This window comes from Thermobia domestica, chromosome 1, assembly GCF_964235325.1.
Source record: "Thermobia domestica chromosome 1, izTheDome1.hap1.1, whole genome shotgun sequence".
Lineage (NCBI taxonomy): Eukaryota > Metazoa > Arthropoda > Insecta > Zygentoma > Lepismatidae > Thermobia > Thermobia domestica.
The window spans coordinates 280,948,441-280,972,162 of NC_137454.1; the positions used below are offsets into that span (position 1 = coordinate 280,948,441).

Here is a 23,722-nt window from a genome sequence, read left to right on the forward strand (position 1 = left end):
TTATTTATTTATTCTTTTGTAGACAGAAACCAACTTTAAACAAAACTTTTATGATATTTCAGGATTGGCTTGACGAAAATAATCGTTGATGCGTTAAAGATAATGTGTTCACCATCACTGATAAAAACAATTGCAAAGAAAACTACTACTCAAAATCAACATTTCACCCTTTTTCAAAGTTAAAATTCCGCTCAGCGACGCCATCAGGAGAGTAAATACTACAACTAAATTCCTTAAAGTAGACGTCTGATCATTACCGTTCACTTTCGAACTTCCAAAAATTTACAAAGAAAAAACGATCCTTTAAGACTTATAATCCCTGGTAAAAACTCACTTGTAAATTTTCTAAGTAGTTAACATCTTACATTATTGATAACATCACTAGCTTCCAACACTCCATCAAGAGTAGTATAGAAGTCATTACGGACATCGATCATTGGTTAAAGCAGATGATTTACACTTAGCTTCGTTGGACGTCACAGATTTGTTAAATTCAGTATCGATCAATTTAGCCACACCTGCACCAGAGAACATTACGAGAAATCAAGTGTCGGATCTCATCATCTACGAAGTTACCAAACTTGTCGAATTTTGACTCCATAGTAGTAACTTTGATTTGAAGAATGGATCTACAAGCAAGAAGGAGGTCTTTTAACGGAAAGTTCGATATCTATTCTTCTTGTAAATATAATAATGGACCAATTCGATACCAAAATCATTCGAAGGACAAATACATATACATTAGATGTTGTCACTGTGTTGATCCTCTATGTTTGGTCATCTGTAAAAACAAGAACACATACTCTGATATCGTCAAAAACCGTCGTTAACAGCATTCACGATATTGTAAAATTTCCTAGAAAAAAAAGTCTGACAACAGCCTCAATTTCTTGGGCATTCCCATCTACAAAAGGCACAATAAATTATGTATTTCATTCTACAGATAAAAAAAATATACAATCAAGAGTATAAATACCGAGACACACAGCAAATTACTTTTCTTCAAAGGTACTTAAATGCTTACTTATTAGGTTTTTAAGTTAACATAGGTTTTTAAATATGTTTTGAAATACTAGTCAATTAATATTGGAACTTACTATGAACATTGAAATTAAAGATTTAAACCTTTCCCCTTAAATAACTTTAATCACTTTGTTAGATACATTACAGTAAATTTGGTGCTAATTTAACAAGGTAGTTTGCAACCCAGAAATAATTCAAGTTTATTTGAATTGTATTATTATAGGACAGGAAGCAACCTCAAAATGTGGATAAGGAATACAATGGAGTTCCCTTCGAGGCACATTTTGCATTAGAGATTCCTGAATTTGAAGGTCTTGCAGATTTTCCTGGAGTAGATGGCTTCTTACTGAAAGTTGATCCTTTGTATAAAATAAATTCTGGCCATCAATGGTATCTTCAGGTAATATTTTAATTCATTTTTTATCAAATATTGTCACAAATATTAAATTATAAGTAAGAGTAAGAAAACAGTGTTACACGAATTATGTGCCCTGCATTAAAGAGAAAAAGTTTCAGTGTTTGGTAGGATTAGAAAAATTGTTTCACGTGAGAACAATGGGAAAATTTAAGTGACATTAAGTTTTACGGTTCACAATCGTTCAGTTTCCACCACGCTTACATACAGTGATTACATTAAACTCAAGTATGCGAGGTCTTCCATGGCTTTCCCGGAATTATGGACATTTTACATGAAGTATTATGTTGAATGTTGAAAGAAAGTTTTTCCTCCTTTATTTTAGAATTACTAGAAAATGCCTTAAAATCTTGATAATTCAAATTTCTAAACGTAGCCAGTTCAAATGTATTGCTCAATTTTCTATTGTATTTTGCTATATATTTACGTTAGAAAAGATCAAGAGAAGAGCTTCTAGAAATTTTCTTAGTTACTTTATTCATTGTATGTGTATAGTATTAAAAGTTAGATTTCTTAGAGAATCAATAATTACGCATTTAGAACTTCGACTTCCAACAGCATCGTCAGTCTTTGAGACTGAATGCATGTGTCCATTAAGAAGCTCTATCCAACTCACTAAAAATCTATCCAACTCTAAGAATGATATAGATTGACTTTCTTCAGATTGTTTTTCTCCAAATATTCTCTGATTCCAGAAGAACAGTTGATAAATCGTGAAGAAAGCTCTCTTTTGCACGAGGAAAGAGCTTGTGAAATCGGGAAGAATGACTTTTCCTGTTCATAAGAATAAAGACAGTTTGATGCACGTTCTTTCTCAAATAGGGTTAACAAGAAGAAAGATTAACGAACTTATCTTAATTCTGAACTCGAAATTCTTAGCGCGTGGCTTCTATCAAGGAGTTATTCAGGAGACGAGTACTAAAATTTGCCGTAATATTTACTTGGAACACTTCATATTTGAGGATGTACACTAATGCGTAGGCACTGTAAGAAACCTCTGCCACAGAAATTTATTCTTAATGCCATATTAGGAAGATCAGTGTGTGAACCTGTTTGATCAGGTAGGCCGGAGTGGTATAGGCTGCTTGTGGTATGTTACTTTTCAGCTGCTGGTTCTCTATTTCAACCTCTGAAGAGGACGGTTCCTCTACTAAAGATACTACAGGTATGCTTTATCGCTAGTTTTGATAATGACACATCCATATCTTTAAACATTTGGTATAATAGTATAGAACCCTAGTATGTATCATTATAAATTTGGGTGGTTCACCTCGTTCCCTTTTAGGGGTACAAAATTGCCAAAATATAAACGTAAGCAATACGTAGTACCACGTGTTTGGTTTTGACCTAAGTTATCCCCTTGGATGAGGTCCTATTACCTTATAAGATTATAGGGGTCCATTTCCTATCATAAGACATGGGTATATTGATGCATCCTTCTTAAAATTTGGGAGGGGTACATTGACCCACCCCCTTCAATATTTGGAAATTGTCCAATTTAAGCATAGTACAGGACCTCAATATGTATCATGATAAACTTCGGTGGTCCTTTCATGCGTACAAAGTTGCCAAATTTTTAGTACAACCACGTGTTCGGTTATTGACTCAATTTATCTTATTTGATAAGGTTATAAGGTATGGACGGGTAACACCTTTCAATTTGGTAGGTCCCTTAGGGTGTCAAATGCTAGTACGGTAACATCCCTGAAAGAATTGCGGTGGTGGTTTTCACTAAAAAGCAAGTCAATGGATCATGCATGCCTCCAACACAAAATACACTGCGTTCGGTCAAAAAAAAGAGCACATTTTCAAGCCCTAATATGGCGTAAAGCACATACTGCGAATCCTCAACTACTTACAGTGAATGACTGAGGTTGGATTGTTATTGGGAAAGGGTAATACGAGCCAATAATACGTGATATTCCTTGTGGACCTAAAGAGCTTCTCTAAGGGATGAACTTGAATCATGGTTATGAGATAGGTACCTCGAAGCAGACTATGCAGATATGGGATTGGTTACTAGAGTAATGGGAAGGATAGATAATAAACTCACGTGAAGTAAGAAGGAGCTGAACACTGTCATAACTCGATTAAGGGAAAGCCTTTGTTATGTGATTTCTTATTCTATTCTTTCGTGAACCAGTCCGTCCGTATTTCGACCTGCTGACGATCGATTGAACAGCGTAAAATCCCTGTGACGTGAAGGAACAAAAATCAGAAAGAGTTTGTATGTTTCCTTTATCTTCCTTTTAACTAGTTTCTTGTTTTTATTTCTTACTGCGTTCTGAATGTGGTGTCATGTTGTAGTGTAGTGTATATTAAAATATTAGGAAGAAATTATATGAAGATGGAAGTAAGAATGACAACTTCGGATTCTGGAAGTGCCCCGATGACTAACGTGTGGATTCACACCAGAAGAAGAGTATCCTTTACTTTTCAGTAAATGAATATAATAAGAAAACACATGACTGGAGTACTTATTCCATGATAATTAAAATATGTTTCTAAAATACTTATGAACATCTACAAAATTAATATTAATATGGACCACATAATATAATAAATTGTAGGAATAGGTGTAATGATAATTAGAAAATATTAATTGCTTCTCTAGAGTGAAATATTAAATTTTGCATACTGTTATTTTCCTTATGTTTTATATAACGATGATTTTCAAAATAAAAAAAATATTCTTACAAATTTAGCTAATTGACATAAATGTATAATACAAAAATGATAATTTTGTCAAATGAAAAATTTTTTCTTAGGAAAAATCTTTTGTTTTACATTTTAACCAAAATGTCAGCATTTACGTAAAAGGTGCTAATAACAATGTGTAGGACGTACTCGGACCTGTCTCTTTAAAAAAAGAAAATTAAAATCGAATGATTAGGAGCGTAGTTATAAGAGGTTAAGCAAGCGATGACTAATCATATTCCTCCTCCTCCTCCCTCCCAGTCGCGGGTCTGAAATGGCCACCATCACTTTTATAATTCCCTACCTTATACGGAACAAAATAATACCATCCACAATACTCTACCATCAAATCGCACATGGGATGAGAAAGTGACTCTTAGAAAACTTACTATATAAGAAAGATGGTTCATTGATAACCTTTTTATGTATTTTTAAATAAATAAGTCCATATTCCCATTGATATTTCTTTTAAAATAAAATTACCTTTTGTTTACAAAAATAAACTTTGAAAATAGTTACTAATCAAAATTTAAGTTAACGACAGAATATGAGCTACAAATGGTTACAATGATGACAAAGTAAAATTTAGAAGTGTTCATGTTCATGAGTGAAAAAATAAGTTTTTTTTTCAAATTAGGAGAAAGCATAACTTAAAATTAACATGATCACGTGAGCTACAAATGGTTGACGTTAATGACAATGCAATATTTAAATTTGACAGGATCACGTGAGCTACAAATGGTTCACGATGATAACAATGCAATTATAAAATTAATATGTCCTACATTGCGCTACTACTTTCACTCTGTAGTGACCTACATAACGGTTTTCTTTTGACCTACATACGAAAGTCAGTCATTCTCTAATATAATTATACTCTTAGAGAAACATGTCATGGGAGGAATAATTGTAGTGACCACCGTACTGTCAATTCATATTGCCCATAAGGTGAGTGTCCACGGGGTCTTTACTATGATGCAGCTGTTGGGATCCTGCATGCCGTTGTGTATTCGCTTCCTAAAATCCTGAATTCTATATTAATTATTAGTATGGGTAGATTCCATCCAACACTGAAACAAATATCACGGAAATGTAATCCGCAGACACAACATGACGGAATCCTGCTGGAACTACATGTTTAGTGGTTCACATACACTTGTCTATTACTGAATTGAGGTCCATTGGCCTGCTTTCAATTGACGTTTCCAGGGTTTATGGCCCGCATATCTAGATTAATCACATGGCGGCTTCTTTGTGTTCAATTTTTAACGTTCTGCATATTATACCTTTTGCTGTACAATATATGACAAATAAGTATATAGGTTTTCTTATTAGTCACCAGAAATATTCCACCTTCAGTGGAAAAACTTCAATGCCCTTATATTAAAGTTGTGAATTAGCAGAGATGGTAATCTATAGATTAGCAAACTGAAGAAGTAAAGTTTTTTATTCATACTTTTTATGTTCTAAATGGTCATCCTTTTTAGTTAAAGTCCATTCATCGGTTAAGGTGTTGATGTCATCGGGAGCTTTATTATTTAGGTATTTAATGTCATGAATTGTCAAAGAATACCTGTTCTTCCCAGTTATGATGTCACTAGGTATAGATGATGGATTGCAGAAAAAAGAAGATAATTTCGATAATATTGACAAATATACTGAGTAGTATTTTGTACATACGCTCACTGAAAAATTACGGAGAAAAATTTAGTATTATTCTTTGATTTTTGTGAGGTTTTAAAAAAAGTTGAAAAGTGAGGACAAAGCTGATGAAATCCTTTAACTTAAATATATAAAATGATGCTTGTACTTTAGGTATATAATAATTCCGATTTCAAGGAACAAGTAGCTGTATGATTTTTCTTTATATTTTACTGTTCATGTTTGTCTAGCTTTTCCTTCTTGTCGTTTTTATGGTATTGACTTCGCTTTCACTTTTACCATAAATAATCAATTCATATGATAATATTAACAACTTGTCTGACGAATATATTTGAACTAAACGAAAAAAATCAATAGACTTTGAATTTTGACAATCCTATTGTAGTTATTATCTGCTAAAATAATATTCCACCGGAACTGGTAGTGTGCTCTTGCAACCTAAACATATATAATCCGGCTCAGTTTTAGCTGAGATAGTGTGTGGGGAACAGATTATTCTGTGGAAGGTTTATGTACTTGCCAATGCATAGATTTAAGCTTAATCGTAATTAAGAGCCCATGTTAATAGTAGATTATGTACCCCTATGCTAAAAAAAAAAAAAAAAATGCGCATATATTCTAACTCACGATTTTTCCCATTTATTCCATTTTCCTTACGTTTATGGGTAAAATTCAGTTATTAGTAAGTGAGTGGAGATAAAAGCAGGCAATCCATCTAAGGAGATATTTCCAAAAATATAATAAAATAATAAAAATATAAGCAAAAAACAAAATTATGCTCGGTTTTGTGTATATTGGCAATCGTGCTTTCGAGGGATTTTTGCAGTAGTAGAGCACGATTGCGAAGGGAAATTGAAAATAGGCAGTGAACGAGCTAAAGGAAGGAACTGGAAAGTGAAGTAAAATATTGAATTTATTGGTTTAAACCAAGTGTCTAGATTGTCTGCCAAATATAAATTAGCGTCTGTAACAAAGATGTCTTACGAAAATATAGAAACAAACACGAAAACTCTTTTCTTCAGGTTGGAAGTGATACGCACCATGGCTGCGAGCATTATTTCTTTTAAACACATAAAGCAAACAAACGGTAGTCTCGTAAAGTGGGTAGAGTGGCGGACTAATAGTTCTTATACTATTTTGACACCAGATCGAATCCAATCCCATCTCATTCCATCCTTTTCTTTTTTTTTTACAAAACATTATAGGAAGAGTATAATTTTCATGTTAATAAGAACCAAAACAATATACATGTAATAGAGAAATAACCTATTGATAGTATTCTTTAATCAACGTATTTATTCAGGATTAGAGTACTATTGGTAACACCGGTTGTTTTCAGTTTATGCTGTTGTATAGCTTCTTCTCTCGTTTTCTTTTCTTGGAAAAAGAACAATTTTGCCCCCAACAAATAGTGAAGCATATATACAGAAACAGACATCTTAGTACCAAACGTGATGAAATGGACAAGTTTCCCGTTATTAAGAAAGGTATAGCAAATTATTGAAATTGGTAATTCTTTAGCTTTTCAGCATGTTAAAAATATATTTTCTTTATAAGACTATACTTTATAATGCAAGATGTGCTATCATACCCACAAATTTAGCTAGGGAGTGAAAGGTGTTTTTTTATGCAAATATTTTACAGGTTTAGGTGCATGAAAAACCAATACGCCATGGTCTCGCTTATCTTACCTTCGTTTATTCCACATACTATATTATCCGACATACCATTGTAGAAAAAAATAGCATCAATCGGCAACAAGAACTGCAAGTTGTTGTTAGTTTGTTTTTTGATGCTCTCGACTCTATTGTCTAGCACGCCCGTCTACACCACGACTCATATATCTATCATTCATTGCAAGCACGTATCTAGGTTTTCCTTTCGGAGTAGGCCCAACACGAATCTTTGTAAACACGTAATTCTAATGTTTTAACAATAATAACAACAACAATAATAATAATAATAATAATAATAATAATAATAATAATAATAATAATAATAATGCAACATTTCTGTATTCTTAAACTTTTTCCTAGTTTTCATTTATGAACCGGTTTCCTTTTCTTACTACTAAGAAACTGCATTGTAGCACAAACGAAATCAAAAATATTTTCGAGAGACATGTAATTAAAGAAAACTGTCTGCTACATATATCACATAAAAAACAGCAAGAAACGCGATGAATGTATTGTTCTAATATATTATTGTTATAAACAGAACGGAAACGAAATTTTAATCCTATTTAAAAGTGTTCTTTAATTCCACCTGGCATCAATGGGATGTACGGCATGTTCTTAGAATTATAACAAGACAACACATTGCCCAAAGTTCGGACACTGACTCAAAGTAATGTGATATAAAAGAACCACAAATGGGTAAAAACAGGTTTAAAATGGGCTTGAGTTTCGGGGGGTACACGCTGGACCCCACGCTGGATACGTCCCTGATTCAGTGCAGTGCAATTATTTGTTACAAAACATGATTATTAGCTACATAATGTGTAAAATTATATTATAGTTTGACTTTTAGTAGGTATTTTCGTAACACATCCATATTATCCGGCGTTCTACCTGCCTGCTTATGTTGGATAAGCGAAACTGCTGTATTTCCGAAGATAGCATATGCATGTACTAGAATTCTATCATCCTAAAACAGACAGTATTGTGAAATGCTTATATTAAAAGGCTGGAATAAAAAAGCATAAATACTGTTTTGGTAGCGTGAGAACAAATTAAATACAATTCAATATATTTCGTAGGTTTCAGATTATCATCTTGTGTGTCGATGTGTATTCTTTTTTAAACATAGTTTTAAAAGTCATACCATTCGCAATATTCATAAGGAAATCAAAAGAAAAATTCCCATGTGCCTCTTGTGGCAAAGCGGCTTAAGTACAAGGCCCGAAATTCGACTCCCACATTAAGATATAGATAACAAATTGGCGCATGAAAGGGGTGTTAAATAAGCCAAATCAAATAAATCAATCACTCAAACAAAGCATACAATATTAGGAAGATATCAAGGATATGTTATTTAAAAGAGGTTGGAGCGACTGAAATGTTCATTCATCTTATATGAGTCACTTTGAACGGTAAAAAATGAAAATTACAACACCAGGTTTAGTCACCAGTCTCCAGCTAAAGTTGCTCGGACAAGAAGGTACTGAAATACCAGAAAAGGCAGTCATCGATGGGAGAGATTAGGGAAGGGTTTTATATTTCAAATCATAGACAGTATACATCAACGTTTGAGGAGTTATATTAAAATGCATATCGTTGCTGAGATTTCAAAAAGTTCTGTGTGCAGATTTTGCTCAAAGTATGATTTTTACAGATGTAGGTGCAGTTTGGTATTGAACATATACCTACAACCGTTGTGTGATATCGTTCATTTAAGGGTTTGTTACGTTATAAAACAAACTCCGCTATATAAAGTTGCAGTCAAACTGCTCCTATCATTTTCTGCTGTTGGCAAAGTCACACAGTTGATTTTATGTTAGAAGGTAACAATAATGGGCGTCCAGCAGTTGCACATATCGGAGTTTTTTCCTGCTGCCAACCAAACAATGCAGTCTTTTTTTTTTTTATCTAATTTTAAATTTTAAATTTCACACACAGCAGATTTTTTAAAGTTACAATGACAATATGTAGGTGTGTATCGAAGTGAATTTTACAACACCATGTCTGTAAGTCATTGATGGATGCTTACGGACAGGTTTGCGCATTTCACAGCGTTCAACATTGTGATGGTTCGCAGTGGTGGTTTCATATCGACGGATAAAGATATTTTAAATTACCCCACCATTGGTTACTATAGCAGCAACAAAATCTTTTACGGTTGGAATCTTTTACACTATTATTGGTTACCCGATTCTTTGGATTATTTTTTTTTTTTAAATAATGCATAACTCCTTACAACAATTGATTGGTAGTCATGAAAGATATTTTAGCGGGCAGGCTTGCTCGGTTTAGTGCGTCTTCGGGAACACGTTTGGGTGCAGTGATGATGTTCTTCCGAGTTCATAAATTCAGGGCGCTTTTCTTCCTCGTAGCTTAAAAACTGGATTTTATATAGGTAAATGAATGGTTGATGGGACAAAACGCCAGCGACGTAGTCAAGGGATGGGTTCTGGGGGCCCGGATCCCCAAATCCCTTCCAACTATTTTAACCTATGGAGGTAACTATGCATAATACATTCAAATCTATATGAATTTAATAGAAACACCTTAAAAAGTGTGCAACGTAATGAATTAACAGGTGTTGAACCACCTTTGCCTTCGAACAGATCTAATGCGATGTAAAATGGAGTCTTAAAGATCGTAAATGGTAACAAGTAAAATACTACAACACCTCGCTTGCAGTGCATCACTACGCTCCTTGAGAGAGGACGTGGGCGGAAATCAGTACCGGATTCGTATGTCCTAAACGGAATACAAATATTCAATTATAATCAGATACGTTGATTAGGCAGATGTCCAACTTCATCGTGATGTTCAAACCATGCATCAAGGGCTCAAGCTGTGTGAATAGACCCATTATCATCTTAAAACATTTCGTTATTGCAACAACAATATCTAGACTATAGGATACACATGGTCCTATAGAATGGCGACATAATCACGAGCAGTGACGTGACCGATAAGTGTCAGCACAGAATTCTCTGAAAACCTTGGTATTGTGACCCCACAGTATCACAGAGTCGTTTCTCCTTTGGGCAGATGCACTACGGATTATACGTTTCCTTGGGCATCCGCCTCATATAAACACTGCCCGTGCTTTGAAGTAAGGTGAATGATGATTCATTACACGATATCACACTTTTTCAATCATCAGCAATCCATGTTGCATGTTCGCCGCGCCATGGACATTTTGGTAAGCCGCTATGGCCCGTGCAACCCCACTCCGCATTTCCATGTCCATGTAACTCGCAACGGACTGTGATTGTAAACACAGGTTTTGGGAGATGCTGCTAAAGTTCTTCCGTCTTTTAAACTCCAGTCGCATGATAATTCAGAGAGATGATCCGCTTTAATGCTCTGAGGTAGCTGCCACTGAGAGGTTACTTCGAACTCCGTTCCTCTTGACGCTGTCCTTGGCTACACACCCAACACACTTGCCACCTTTGTCTGGCTCGGGATACATAACCGACCGCAACAATACCTTTCAAAATCACAGAGGTCGCCTACTATCACCGTCTGCTTAGATCACTTAACACTGCGGTTTTACTGCTTCTCTCGTAGTACAGAGTTTGGTCTAGCACAGCGCTATAACTAATCGCTAACTATCCGTTGGCAACCAGATATCTGGCGTGTTTCCTTAATGGATATGAAGGTGTAATGTTCAACGTTATTTTAAAATCTTGAAGACCAACATCGCTTGGTGAAGGCGTATAAAATTCCTCAACGAAGATTCTAGTAAACGTTCCCCGCAGAAAATAGCAGCAGGCATTTCCTGATTAACTATCTAAATGAATGTTTTCACCGTCGATTCGCTTTGCCTAGGACTAAAATAAATTGATGAATAATGAAGATGAGACTTACATATCAAACATGAAGAGATTTTCTTTGTTCGAACTTTGATTTTTTCAAATCCATGATGGGATATTACATTATGAGTACAATTTTCGAAATTAATAGTATACAATCATAAAAATATTTTACAAAACGATGGTATATCGCAAAATATTTTGAACCCAAAAAATAAATTACAAATAATAAACTTGTTACTTTTCCTGCAGAGTCTAAGCTTTGAATGAGGAGTGTTTCGATCGTAGTGCTTGGCGCGATTGTCTCACTTTTCCTACCTTTCCATGGGACAGCCTTGATTCGAATTCATCCTAGACGGATTATTCAGAAGTCGAAGTTGGAAGATGTTCCCCATATTTCCAAAACACCCTTGACCGATTACAATCTGCTTCAAGTGTGTGGGGAGAAGCTAATGAACAAACAAACTAATAAATTAATCTAAAGCCTTATAAAAGAGTCTTCCCAAAATTTACATCTAGCAGAATCAATTGTTGGTATTCCAAAACTGTAAATTCACCTATATTCATGATTTACTTCTATCGTAGTTTTGATATGAGAATAATATGCCTGAAACTGTAACACAGGTTATCAATACATTTGTTTGCTCTAGTAATATTTTGGAGTTTTACTTATCAGTTTGGATATGTGGTTTCAGTTTTAGAGATTTCCTTAAATTTTTCATTTCTACAACAGTTTGCAACTAACACCATTAACATATCTCTTTCGATATTTCCATCAGGTAATGGCTCTGTCACTTCCAGTATATTTCAAACAATCAACTATTTACAGTGTCTTACTCCATTAAGCAGAATTACCTTTAATATCTGACAGTTCGGTGCATTTTCCCTTAAATCTGCAAACTATCTACTAGGTTAAAACTAAGCATTTTCTTCATTTCTTGCTAAAACAAAAATGTTCTTTAGACAATCTAGAAATGATGACTCTATACTACATAATGTTACGTAGGGCATTTTATGTAGCATACCATTTGACAGTTGGACACTTTCTTCGCATATTAAAAGCAACAGCGATTCAGTCCTTCTTCAGTTACACGAGAAGTACACAAATTATTTTTAATTAGTGCAATTGTGCCCAGAGAGTTTTTAATTTATTTAAGATTATTATTATTATTATTATTGCCTATTATTATACAATTTTTAAGAAGTTGACTGCCATGTGTATGGAATTCCATACACACGGCTATCCTGTGCAGCGCCGCGTGTATGATTTTCCATACACAAACAATATATTCCAAGTTTGTCAAGTATGTTGTGTTTGTTCTATAAGTGTGTATATAATTAAATGCATATGGCGTAGAAGTCAAAATTTAATGTCCATACCACGTATATGCAAAACCATAGACAAAGAAATTTATAAACAACAATATGCTAAAACAAAGGGCAAAAACAAATAATTACTAGCGAATTGTTCCCTGAGGTGCACAGGTGATAACGGTCAATACTTTTAAATTTAAACAAATAGAGTTTTAAGGAAGCACAATTTTAATCTCTAGTTGTACATGGTTTTCGCTAAGTAGCAACAGTGTGCTTGAGTGAACGCCCACTACGATTCTGGTTAAAATGGCATCTGGACAACAGAAAGCGTTTTGTGTACTACGTTTTGCGGAGTGCAAGTCAGTGATAACTGTTCAACGTGACTTTCGTACTAAGTATGGTGTGGATCCTCCTACCGCACAGAGCATTAGGCGATGGCATGAACAATTCCGAACAACAGGTTGTTTGTGTAAGGGAAAATCACCGGGACGTCCTCGAGTGTCCGACGCAGACGTGGAGCGTGTCCACAATATTTTACACGCAGGCGCAAAAATCCGTTCGTCGTGCAACTCGACAGCTCAACATGCCCTCGATGTCCGTCTGGCGTGTGTTGCGTCGTCGTTTGCACATGAAACCATATAGAATTCAGCTACTACAAGTGACAAAGAACGACGTATGGAGTTTTGTAATTTCATTCTTGGCAAGATTGCAGAGGACGACAGTTTTGTTCAACGCTTAGTGTTTAGTGACGAGGCAACATGCCATTTGAACGGTAATGTGAACCGCCATAATGTGCGAATATGGGGAACGGAACACCCACATGAAGTTGTACAACATGTGAGGGACTCGCCAAAAGTTAATGTGTTTTATGCAGTTTCCCGAAAAAAAGGTGTACGGTCCATTTTTCTTTGCCGAGAACACTGTGATGGGGATAACCTACCTTGATAGCAAGGATTTTTAAATCCAACGATTCCACAACGATGGATCGGTCGCACTGGACCAAATGATGCAGCGTTAATGGCCTCCAAAGTCAGCTGACCTTACTGTATATGATTATTTCTGTGGGGGGGTTATAAAAGAATCCGTTTATGTGCCTCCATTACCAAACACATTGAATGAACTGCGACATCGCATAACGGCAGCTGTGCAAGCTGTAACTGAATACATGTTAGCTGCAGTTTGGGACGAATTTGAATACCGCATGGACATATGCCGTGCATCTCACGGGCAGCACATTGAACACCTATGAACAGGTGCAATAAAAACTTTTTGAGTTTCACTGTCATGCAGAACAAAAACTATTTGTATATGTTTGTTAGTTTCAGAAATACAGACTTGCCAAAGTGGATGAATCTTTTTGGTACACCCTGTACTCTAATCCTGAATAAATACGTCGATTACAGGATGCTATCAATAAGTTATTTCCTTATTACACGTATATTGTTTCGGTTCTTATTAACATGAAAATTATACACTTCCTAAAATGTTTTGTAAAAAGAAAAAAGGAAAAAATATGAGATGGGATGGGATTCGATCTGATGTCAAAATATTATGAGAACTATTAGTCCACCGCTCTACCCACTTAAGCACCGAGACTACTTTTGATTGCTCTCTTTTTCTTAACAAATAAGGCTCTTAGCCACGGTGCGTATCACTTCCAACTGTAGCCATACTTATATTACACTAATTTCGGTATCTTAGTATTTTCAATTGAATTATATATAACCTCAGATTCGAAAATTAGCGTATACGTATGGGTGGGAGAGGAAAACACATCGATCGGTTCCCCCGATATTAATTTTAGTGGTTTCGTAATTCCACACTGAAATATAGAAAGGATACGTAATATATTATCGCTACTAACAAGCAATGCTATGAAAATAAATCTCTGAATAGTAGTAGTAGGATTTGAGTTCATAAAATAATACTTGTACAACCAATCTCCTTTAGAAAATTCAAACAGTATATTTAAACTTTCAAGAACCCAATAATCAACATATATTTAACAATTCAACAATCAGTATTGCATTATGGCCTTTGTGATAATGGAAAGAGAATTTAAATAGATTCAATCTTAGGCTATTATCCAATTAGCAGCGTAAACTATTTGCCTCAGTACCAGCTAACTTGTTCTAATTAGTCACGCCGATTGGTAATAATGCAGGAATCTAATTCAATTTAGAAAAAAGGTAGAAAAGCTATAGGCAAAGTGCCTAAAACTAACAAAATGGCAAACGGCCCTTTAAATGCAAGAATAATATAATGAAGGAAGGAAAAGCATGAAACTTACGTACCTTGCTGCCTTATTAAGCCAATCCCTGCTATCGAATAGAACAAATAGCCGACATGAGATTACAGCACCCCACTTTAAACTTCATGATTACATTCGAATTTTAAACTTCAGCAGAATTAAACTTTGAATATCACTCGTAGATTATGTATATAGAATAACTTTTTGATACAATAACTCGATCACAAATTATGATAATAGTAGCGAAACAACCATTATACTTCCTCCCTCGGACGTTCTAGCACAACTATGGCCACCTATAGAGATAGCTAGTACGTCCCACCAGAGGGCATAACCAACAAAAACAAAAGAATAGGCAAGAACGAAAAAACTTTTTCGGTACAAAATAATATAATAATATAAACTATTCCTAGAGACACCTTTTCTATAAATATTTAATAACCAGTGACATAAAATCCATAAAATCCGTATGTTACACAACCTCAAAATAAGAGTTTTCGTGTTTGTTTCTATATTTTCGTAAGACATCTTGGTTACAGAAGCTAATTTATATTTGGCAGACAATGTAGATACTAGGTTCGAACCAATAAATTCAATATTTTACTTCACTTTCCAGTTCCTTCCTTTAGCTCGTTCACTGCCTATTGTCAATTTTCCTGCGCAATTGTGCTCTGCTACTGCAAAAATCCCTCGAAAGCATGGTTGCCAGTATACACAATACCGAGCATAATTTTGTTTTTTGCTTATGTTTTATTATTTTATTATATTCTTTGGAAATATCTCCTTAGATGGATTACCTTCTATTATCTCCACTTACTAATAACTCAATTTTACCCATAAACATAAGGAAAATGGAATAAATGCGATAAATCGTAAGTTAGTTGGAGTATACGCTTTTTTTTTTTTTTTTTTTTTTTTTTTTTTTTTTTTTTAGCATGTAGGTACTTTCTAGTCTTGGTATTTCATAAGAACCATGGACAAAAAATTGAAACTGATAATAATATTCCATTATTACTATTCGATCACATGAGTTATTCAGTTTTTTCAATTGTCTTCAATACATTTTATTATGCTTACCATTTACTGCTTTTCTTACTCTTGTCTACAACATTGTATTCTTTAAAATGTCAATATTGTGATTTAATTTTTCATTTACTGATTGACGATTAGTAATTTGTTATTCTGTTTCGACAGGTATTTTATACTATTACAAGTTCAACTAGACGCCTCAAAAGAAGCTTGCCGAAGTCATTTTCTAAAGTTTCTGTTAACACTTCATCCATAATCGGTCAATTACGCAATGGAACTAGCATGAAAGGACTACATTTATACGTTACTACAGTGACAAGTGAATCTTCCTATGGCTTCGGATTTTATTCATTATTATTTGCTTTGCTAATATTGTGTGTAGTATTATGTTCAATTATGTTATTTTACTTTAAGAAAAGACAATGCAGAATTACCAATAACAATCATAACAAAGAGAGAATCAGTATTAATTTATGGAATAAGAGCAACAATCAGTGTAAATCTTTAAAAGATAGTACACCAAATAATTCAGTGCAAGTTTGTGAAATTACTTTCACTATCAAGAATAATCTAGACTATGGTACCGAGGTTTGAACTAATGTTAGTTTCGTTTGTATATCTAATTTATGAAGTTTATGTTTTCTTCTATTTAGAATAGAAAGGTTAATATTTTACTGGTAAAGTGAAAGTTATTAGCAAATTGCACTGTCACATTTATTACTGTAGAACTAAAATATCGTATATTATTAATGAAAGTAAATTTAGTTATTTCAAAAGTGTCAATAGAAATGAGACAATGTTCGAAACATAAAGTTATGAGTTAAATACTTACATAATAAAATAGATAGAAAAAATATCTTTTTTATGTAGAAGTTATTACTATTATTAGATTACTAACAGCAAACTGAACACATTTTGTCAATGTTTTCTTAATAAGCATTTACATTTAAATTCAACTTTATTATGTGTATATGTGTTTTTTAGTAATCATCTTGAAAAGAAATTTTAAAATGAATTGTGAAATTAACAATAGACACGAAAGTAAAGAATGGCTTTCATTTAGATGTATACAGAACAACTAATTTTTATGTATAAAAATAAAGTAAACTAATTAAATGAACTTTAATACAATTTACAACCAAACAATCTTAAAATTGTAAAATAGAGAAGGATGTCCCTGGACAGTTACTGAATATGAAGAAATAAACATATGGAAATCAGTACAAATGACAAATAGGATTAAAGATGCACCCATATAGTTCATGATTCCCTATTACGAAACAACTTTGGTAAGACTAACAATTAAGATGATGTTGTGTTGGAAAGTACCATAATGTCGTAGGTTCTCTCCGAGAATTCATCTCCACATAGCTGTTGTGCTAACTCTATGCTAATTAACATTAATATGCCAAGCTTACCAACAAATCTATCAGCCTTTGAACTGATGCTAAAGTAGAATGATTTACTATGAGTTACTGTTATCTTAAATATTAGCATGCCAGCATGAACTGTTAATGTAAAATAAATGGATGCTGGAATCTTAAAAAAGGACTTGTTTAAAACATGTTAACCTATGCTTTGCGCATGGAAGCTATACACAGTTACACAGATTGTGTTTTTAGTTGAAAAACACAACATAGAAGAAAAACATAACACAAACGCAAAAAAATGGAACAACCAAAAATATGAAAAATACGGGGTATTCGGTAACAACAACAACCGCTTTCGGCAGGTGATTATAGACCTCAAAATATGACAAAAAGTATAGACGAATCTGGATTAGTGTTGTAAAGGCCTGGAAAAAAACCGGAAATTTTGGGTAAAAAACCAGTTTTTTACTGTTTTTCCCCGAGCTTGAAAAAAAAAAAAAACGGAAAAATTGGGAAAATTGAAATTTTCGAATATTTTACTACATTATGCTTTTAAAAGAACTATTTTATATTTACTAGTTTGCAGGTAAGATCATTGAGTATCTATGTTTCTTGTATTAGAATAGGGAAGTTTTGTGGCAACAAATATATTTGCACCACTCCTTTAAAGTTAGCACCGTGATAGAATAGAGTTATGGCTACAAAAGATACTAAAATATAATCCTAGTTAGATTAATTAATTATGTAAATGATCTTAAGTAATCTTATAAAGTTACCATTTTATGGCAGAGAAGTGTTAAAATTACAGGGATATAATCATTTTAGTTAATACCAGTATGTTAAAATCAAATATATATTTTACGGAGATCCGTATCTTCTTTGTGCTGTGTAAATTTTTTGGAAATTTTGAACCCATTAGAAAAAATCTTTTGTTCAGAAATATTGGCAAAACTGGAAAATATAATTTCAAAACTATTTCTTCGCCTGATGCTAATCTTAATTGCTTTAACGTGTCTACAGCATATATAGATTTCGCTAGCAGGAAAAATACTTAAATCAACGGCTTTTAATTTTACTTTTTAGTTTTTTGATTTGCGATAAAAAATCCCTTTCTTTGAAATATTTTTCGAACAACTCAAAAAGAGAGGTGATCTTATTTACATATACAAACATACACCACACAAGTGCATAAATTTGAGCAGCGACAAGTATATTAAAGAACTTAACATGTGAAACTTTCGTTCGTTATTATTAAAGTCTAGCAGAATACCCGTTCTTCGGCCGGGGAGAACACGTTTCATTTTGCGTATGAAGAGCACCAAATCTGTCACCAATGAACTTAGGGACCCCAAAAACTATAAATTTTACACCAGTATCAGTCATTCTCAATTACTTTTACATGTCACCCTCCCCCTTTAAAAGCACTAATGGGAGCTGAATTTGGATTTAAACTTCATAGCCACCCCGAAAACTATGAATTTGATATTAATATCGGCCATTTTCGATCATTTTTATATATCCACCCCTTCTCTCTCCCCCAAGTTGCGGTGCTGAATTGGATTTAAACAGCATCGGAAGTATTAATGCTCATCTCAGGACGCCAAAAACCATGGATTCGACCCTAATATCGGCCATTTTCAGTCATTTTTAAATAACTCCACACACCCAAGTTGCGGGCCTGAATTTGGATTTAAACGGCATCGGAAGTGTTAATGTTCATCACAGCAATCCAAAACTATGGATTCGACACTAATATAGGTTATTTTCGATCACTTGTATATATTTCCCCTCCCCCAAGTAACGGGACTGAATTTGGATTTAAGCGGCATTAGAAGTGTAACTGTTCATACCAGCGATCAGAAAAATCATGGATTCGACACTAATATCAGTCATTTTTGATATTTTTTATATATCACCCCCTTCCCCCACCTTAAAATTTCGGCGTTGAACTTGGATTTAAACTGGATCGGAAATGTCACTGTTCATCTAAACGACCCTGAAAGCTATGGATTCACAGTAATATCGATCATTTTGTACCATTTTTATATACTTCTCCCTCCGCCAATTTGCGGGGATAAATTTGGATCTAAACGGTATCGGAAGTGTTACTGTTCATCTCAGCAACCCCGAAAACTATGGATTTGACACTAATATTGGCAATTTTCGATCATTTTATATATCTACCCTCCCGTTCCTTCAAGTTGCAGTGTTGAATTTGAATTTAAACTTCATCGGAAATATCACTGTTCATCTCAGCAACGCCGAAAACTATGCGTTCGACACAAAGATCTGTTCCACACTTCCTTCTTCCAAGTTGCACCTTCAAAGTGAAATGGTAAAATGTATACCAGGCCCGAACCTCATCTATGTTGAAAATTTTTATCGAAATCAGTCTGGTGGTTCAAGATTTGTTTAGTTATAAATATAGTGTCCTTCATTTTTATATATTGTATATAGATAATTTTCGCCCTAGAAAACAGGTATTTGTTTACAAACAAAATTTTGTACATAAAGTTTATATTAAAGTTTGTATATTAAAAAATAGTAATTATATGTTTTAGTGCATGTGTATTAGTGAAATTTGCCTACTGCTGTCTCTTTTAAGAAGTAATTTGGTTAACATTAACAAAATTTCCCCAGATCAAAGAACACATTAAGAACTCAGTTTCATTAAAGAGCCCTATTTGTTGCAACAGAAACGCTTCATGATGGTAGGTGTATGGAATCATAAAAGTTCTGTAATTAATGCACAACCAGAAGTAAACGACTAAACGGCACATAAAGGAAATGACTTCAGACTATTAATTTTTATCAAAAACTACTAGTTTTATTTTCGATTTTTTTTTATTCACAATATTGAAATTTCTCAACTTACATTTTTCACGCGTTCGAAAAAAAAAGTTCCATTACTAGTAAAACTAACCTAATACAAAGATTTTTATTTTCCCAATTTTTCCAAAATTTCCGGAAAGAAACGGTTTTTTTACAAGCAGGTTCAAAATTTCCGCAATTTTTACAACACTAAACTGGATGTACAGATGCCTTATTTTAGCGATATGAACACCCAAAATTTTGTCGGAAAAATGCAAATACAGACATAACTCAAGAAACAAATGTCGGATCAAAATTAGATAAAGGAAACATTTCTTATTTCTAGTCGTACATTTAATTAATGTACAAGTGAATGTGTTACAATTGCGGCGTAATCGTTGTTTTCTTTTTTTTGTGTCTTTTATTTTCTTCCATGCGATTAACTGAAACAGACGTGTAGGAGTTAAACCGAATGGTCTGTGAAAAGGCCCAATCTATTTTTCTGATTTATTTTCTGACTAAGAGTTTGTCTACTTGTCTTTACAGATTACCGGTATGTGTACTCAATCTTACTTTTAATAAGCATTAGCAAATTTCTTCCTCGTTTATGAAATAACAGGAAAAATATTTCCGGCTAAGAAATTTTTAAGAGAGAAGTAGAATAAGTCCTTTCACACAGCAAAGTTTTCTTCAAGTTTGGTTCGCATTTAATTCGTCAACATTATTATGAGCTAGTGTCTACTTTAGTTAAATGAGAACTACGAGGGTGTAGATATTTCTAGAAATATTTGTGTCGATATTTAGATTTATCTCATAAGCGTGGAGTTCATAAGTGTAGGCTGATTTATTTAAAATAAAAGAACATGTTTTTCATTCTTGTCTTAGCGTAATTGCTTTCTTGTTCTGCCTACTCAGTTTAAAGTGAATACGTATCAAGTCAACCAATAAGAGTTGCTAACAAAATTTATTATTTATTTTTAAAAATTTTTCTGCATGTAGTTGTAGAAGGTACAAGCCAAGCATTTATTTATTTTTTTTAGATATTTCGTTTTGTATTGAATGGCCATTTTGTGCAGGCGCATAACGCTATTTTGCGCTTTCTAAACGTTCGCAGTAAACGCTGTAGCTCTATTATTTTCTGAAGATATTGATTTCAAGCAAATACCATTTGAAAAATAATAAAATGTACAATATTCTACGTGCGGTGCACATTTAAACCTATCATACAACAATTACCTATTATACAACATTGTTGAAAATTTGAAACTTAGTTTGGAAAACTCAAATTGTGCTTTTTAAAATCAAATCTTTCAAAGAAAAACTAAGAATCGCCATTAAGTTCTTTTCTAGATATACACTTCATAGAATGCTACTTCCTTAAAAAAAAAAAAAAAAAAAAAAAAAAAAAAAAAAAAAAAAAAAAAAAAACTGAGAGTCTATTTTTTAGGGGTTCTTGAAACATTGGGATCTTAACCTGATATATCTTAAAACCGACGCACTCTAAATGTCTTAAAATTTCACAAAATCATCATTATTTGCGTAGTAACAAGCGGTTAAAATTTGATCACTGACTTGCCTAGTTTTTGATTTCTTTTTAGTTATCTTTTTTATGCGGCGAAATTCGGTTTATTAGCAACTAAAGTACAACTGAACTGATTGATCATTCTGCAACTTAACTATATATAGTTCATGTTGGTATTAAAACATATAGTTCATGTTGTTTTGTAATATTTTACTGAAACAAACTAATTGTTAATTTTGTTTTGAAGGAAATAATTATTAAACAATAAACGCTGTTTTGTCTTATTTTGTGTAGTTTTGAGCTGATTTAGTTTTGAGATCACTTTATTAATAAGGGGTCTTATTTAGGGTACCTTTTAAACAAACTATAAAGAATATAAACTAAAACATCTTTTTTAACGTCGGAGTAGCCAAACGGCCCTCAGCTCCTTTCTTACCAGAACTAGGTAAGAATGACTAGACTCATAAAGCAAGAATAAGATGGCCATATAAGTTTAAGAGTATCTCTCTCTCTCTCTCTCTTTCTCAAATTAGCGGCAAAATTGAGGAATAACAGTGCTAAAAATATATATATTTTTAATACCATTCATTTTCTTTCAATAAGTTCAGATACAGTTTAGAAGTATGTTTTGATACTAAGCAGAGCTTAATCTGCATAACTTTAGTTTTTAAAAAAATTATTTGTTTTCACGTGAAATATTAATCCATGCTAATAACATTTTTCCATGCTAATGACAAAGTACACACAATAGCCGATAGAAAGTGGTATGCTATGTGATTTTGCAAATAGTAAAAGTTAGAAATCTACTCTTTGGTTAATTACAGTCGTAGGTATCAATTTGTGTTGTAATTTTTATTTTTTTATGCTGAAAAGAAATGAAATCTTTAGTTTTACGTCCCACGGCTATGCCGGTTAGGCTGAAGGAGACGGTGATGATGAGAGATGAATGAAATGGTGGAATGAAGAAAGCGGGAGGAAACGGGAGAACCCGGGAAAACCCACGAGTACATATTTTGTTTGTACACATTAATCTAATAAGCTATGTATTTTTAAACATATATCATTACTGTATTATCTATTAAAGTTTTATGAGAAAGCAGAAGATTAGTGTTAAAGGTTCTTCGATTGATAAAACTCGCTATAAACGTTCAAAATATACATTGGCATTCATCAGAATTAATTTTTCGGAACATGCTCTTTTATACTTTTTGGTTTGTATTTCTCATTTTAGCTTTTAACTATGGCTTTTACTGTCCAATTTTTCAGGAGTGAAGTTGTCAAGTAGCGAAATTTCTTAGGAACAGTCATTGTATCGGTCATAATTTATTATTTGGTTTTTCTCACTGTCACTTCGGTAATTATTTCTTGCTGTCTGCAGGACAATGATATTCAATAAATGTACAAGGGTATGGTACACAAATGTATTTTTATAATTCTTTGGAAAACTTATTCCCAGCACTTACGTATATATGATCTTCTAAAATCATGATACCACCTCACATGCAAGTTTAAATTTATGCTACTAGCTATTACATAGATCTAGTATCATTTTTCCGATGATTTTGAACTAAGGGGATCTGTTTTATTTATTTCTGAAATTTGATCTAGAAAAGGAATTACTTCCAATTCACTCTACATAGATTTTAATAAAATGTATTTAACATCTAGGGTTTGTATGAAATACATTAGAATATCAAATCAAAGTTCTAAGCCATTTTGAAAGAAACTTTCTGCGACGTACGTAAATGCTCCTTTGTACAGTACATAGTGTGTAATTCACTGGCTACATGGACACTACACCTTAACCTTTAATTCTCTTTTAATACAACCTGAACACACAAAGCAAACAGACATCCTTTGTCATGTGCTAATAGAAAAGAACTTTTATAGAAAACTCAGATATGAGCCCAAAACACCTAAATGGTTTTCTTTGGTTATAATCCCCACTGCCCGTCTTGACTCCTCTCTCTTGATCCCGCTAGTCTTGAAAATCAAAATTCATCGAATTAAAATTTAATCAACATTTTCGATGCAATTTAAACTCCTACTATGAATTAGAATCCGCAGGTAAAGTTCTGGACCCTCCCCAAAAACAATTTCTGGGTACGTGCCTGTCAATCACTTGTGAATCACGTAACAAGGC

General features: G+C 33.5%; 1 protein-coding gene across 5 annotated transcripts in view; it reads left to right on the top strand.

Annotated features, from left to right (window-relative positions):
* LOC145661112 (extracellular matrix organizing protein FRAS1-like) overlaps window positions 1-23,226 on the top strand; it is a 3,375,101-nt gene extending 3,351,875 nt beyond the window's left edge. For 4 of the 5 annotated variants that reach the window (XM_081726561.1, XM_081726566.1, XM_081726573.1 and 1 more), the window contains 2 exons: window positions 1,247-1,423; window positions 16,042-23,226. In XM_081726561.1, the coding sequence (XP_081582687.1) occupies window positions 1,247-1,423; window positions 16,042-16,470 (606 nt within the window). In that variant the 3' untranslated portion in view covers window positions 16,471-23,226. The remainder of the gene's footprint in view (window positions 1-1,246; window positions 1,424-16,041) is intronic. The other variant, XM_081726577.1, reaches the window with a different exon arrangement.
* The last annotated feature ends 496 nt before the right edge of the window (window positions 23,227-23,722 follow it).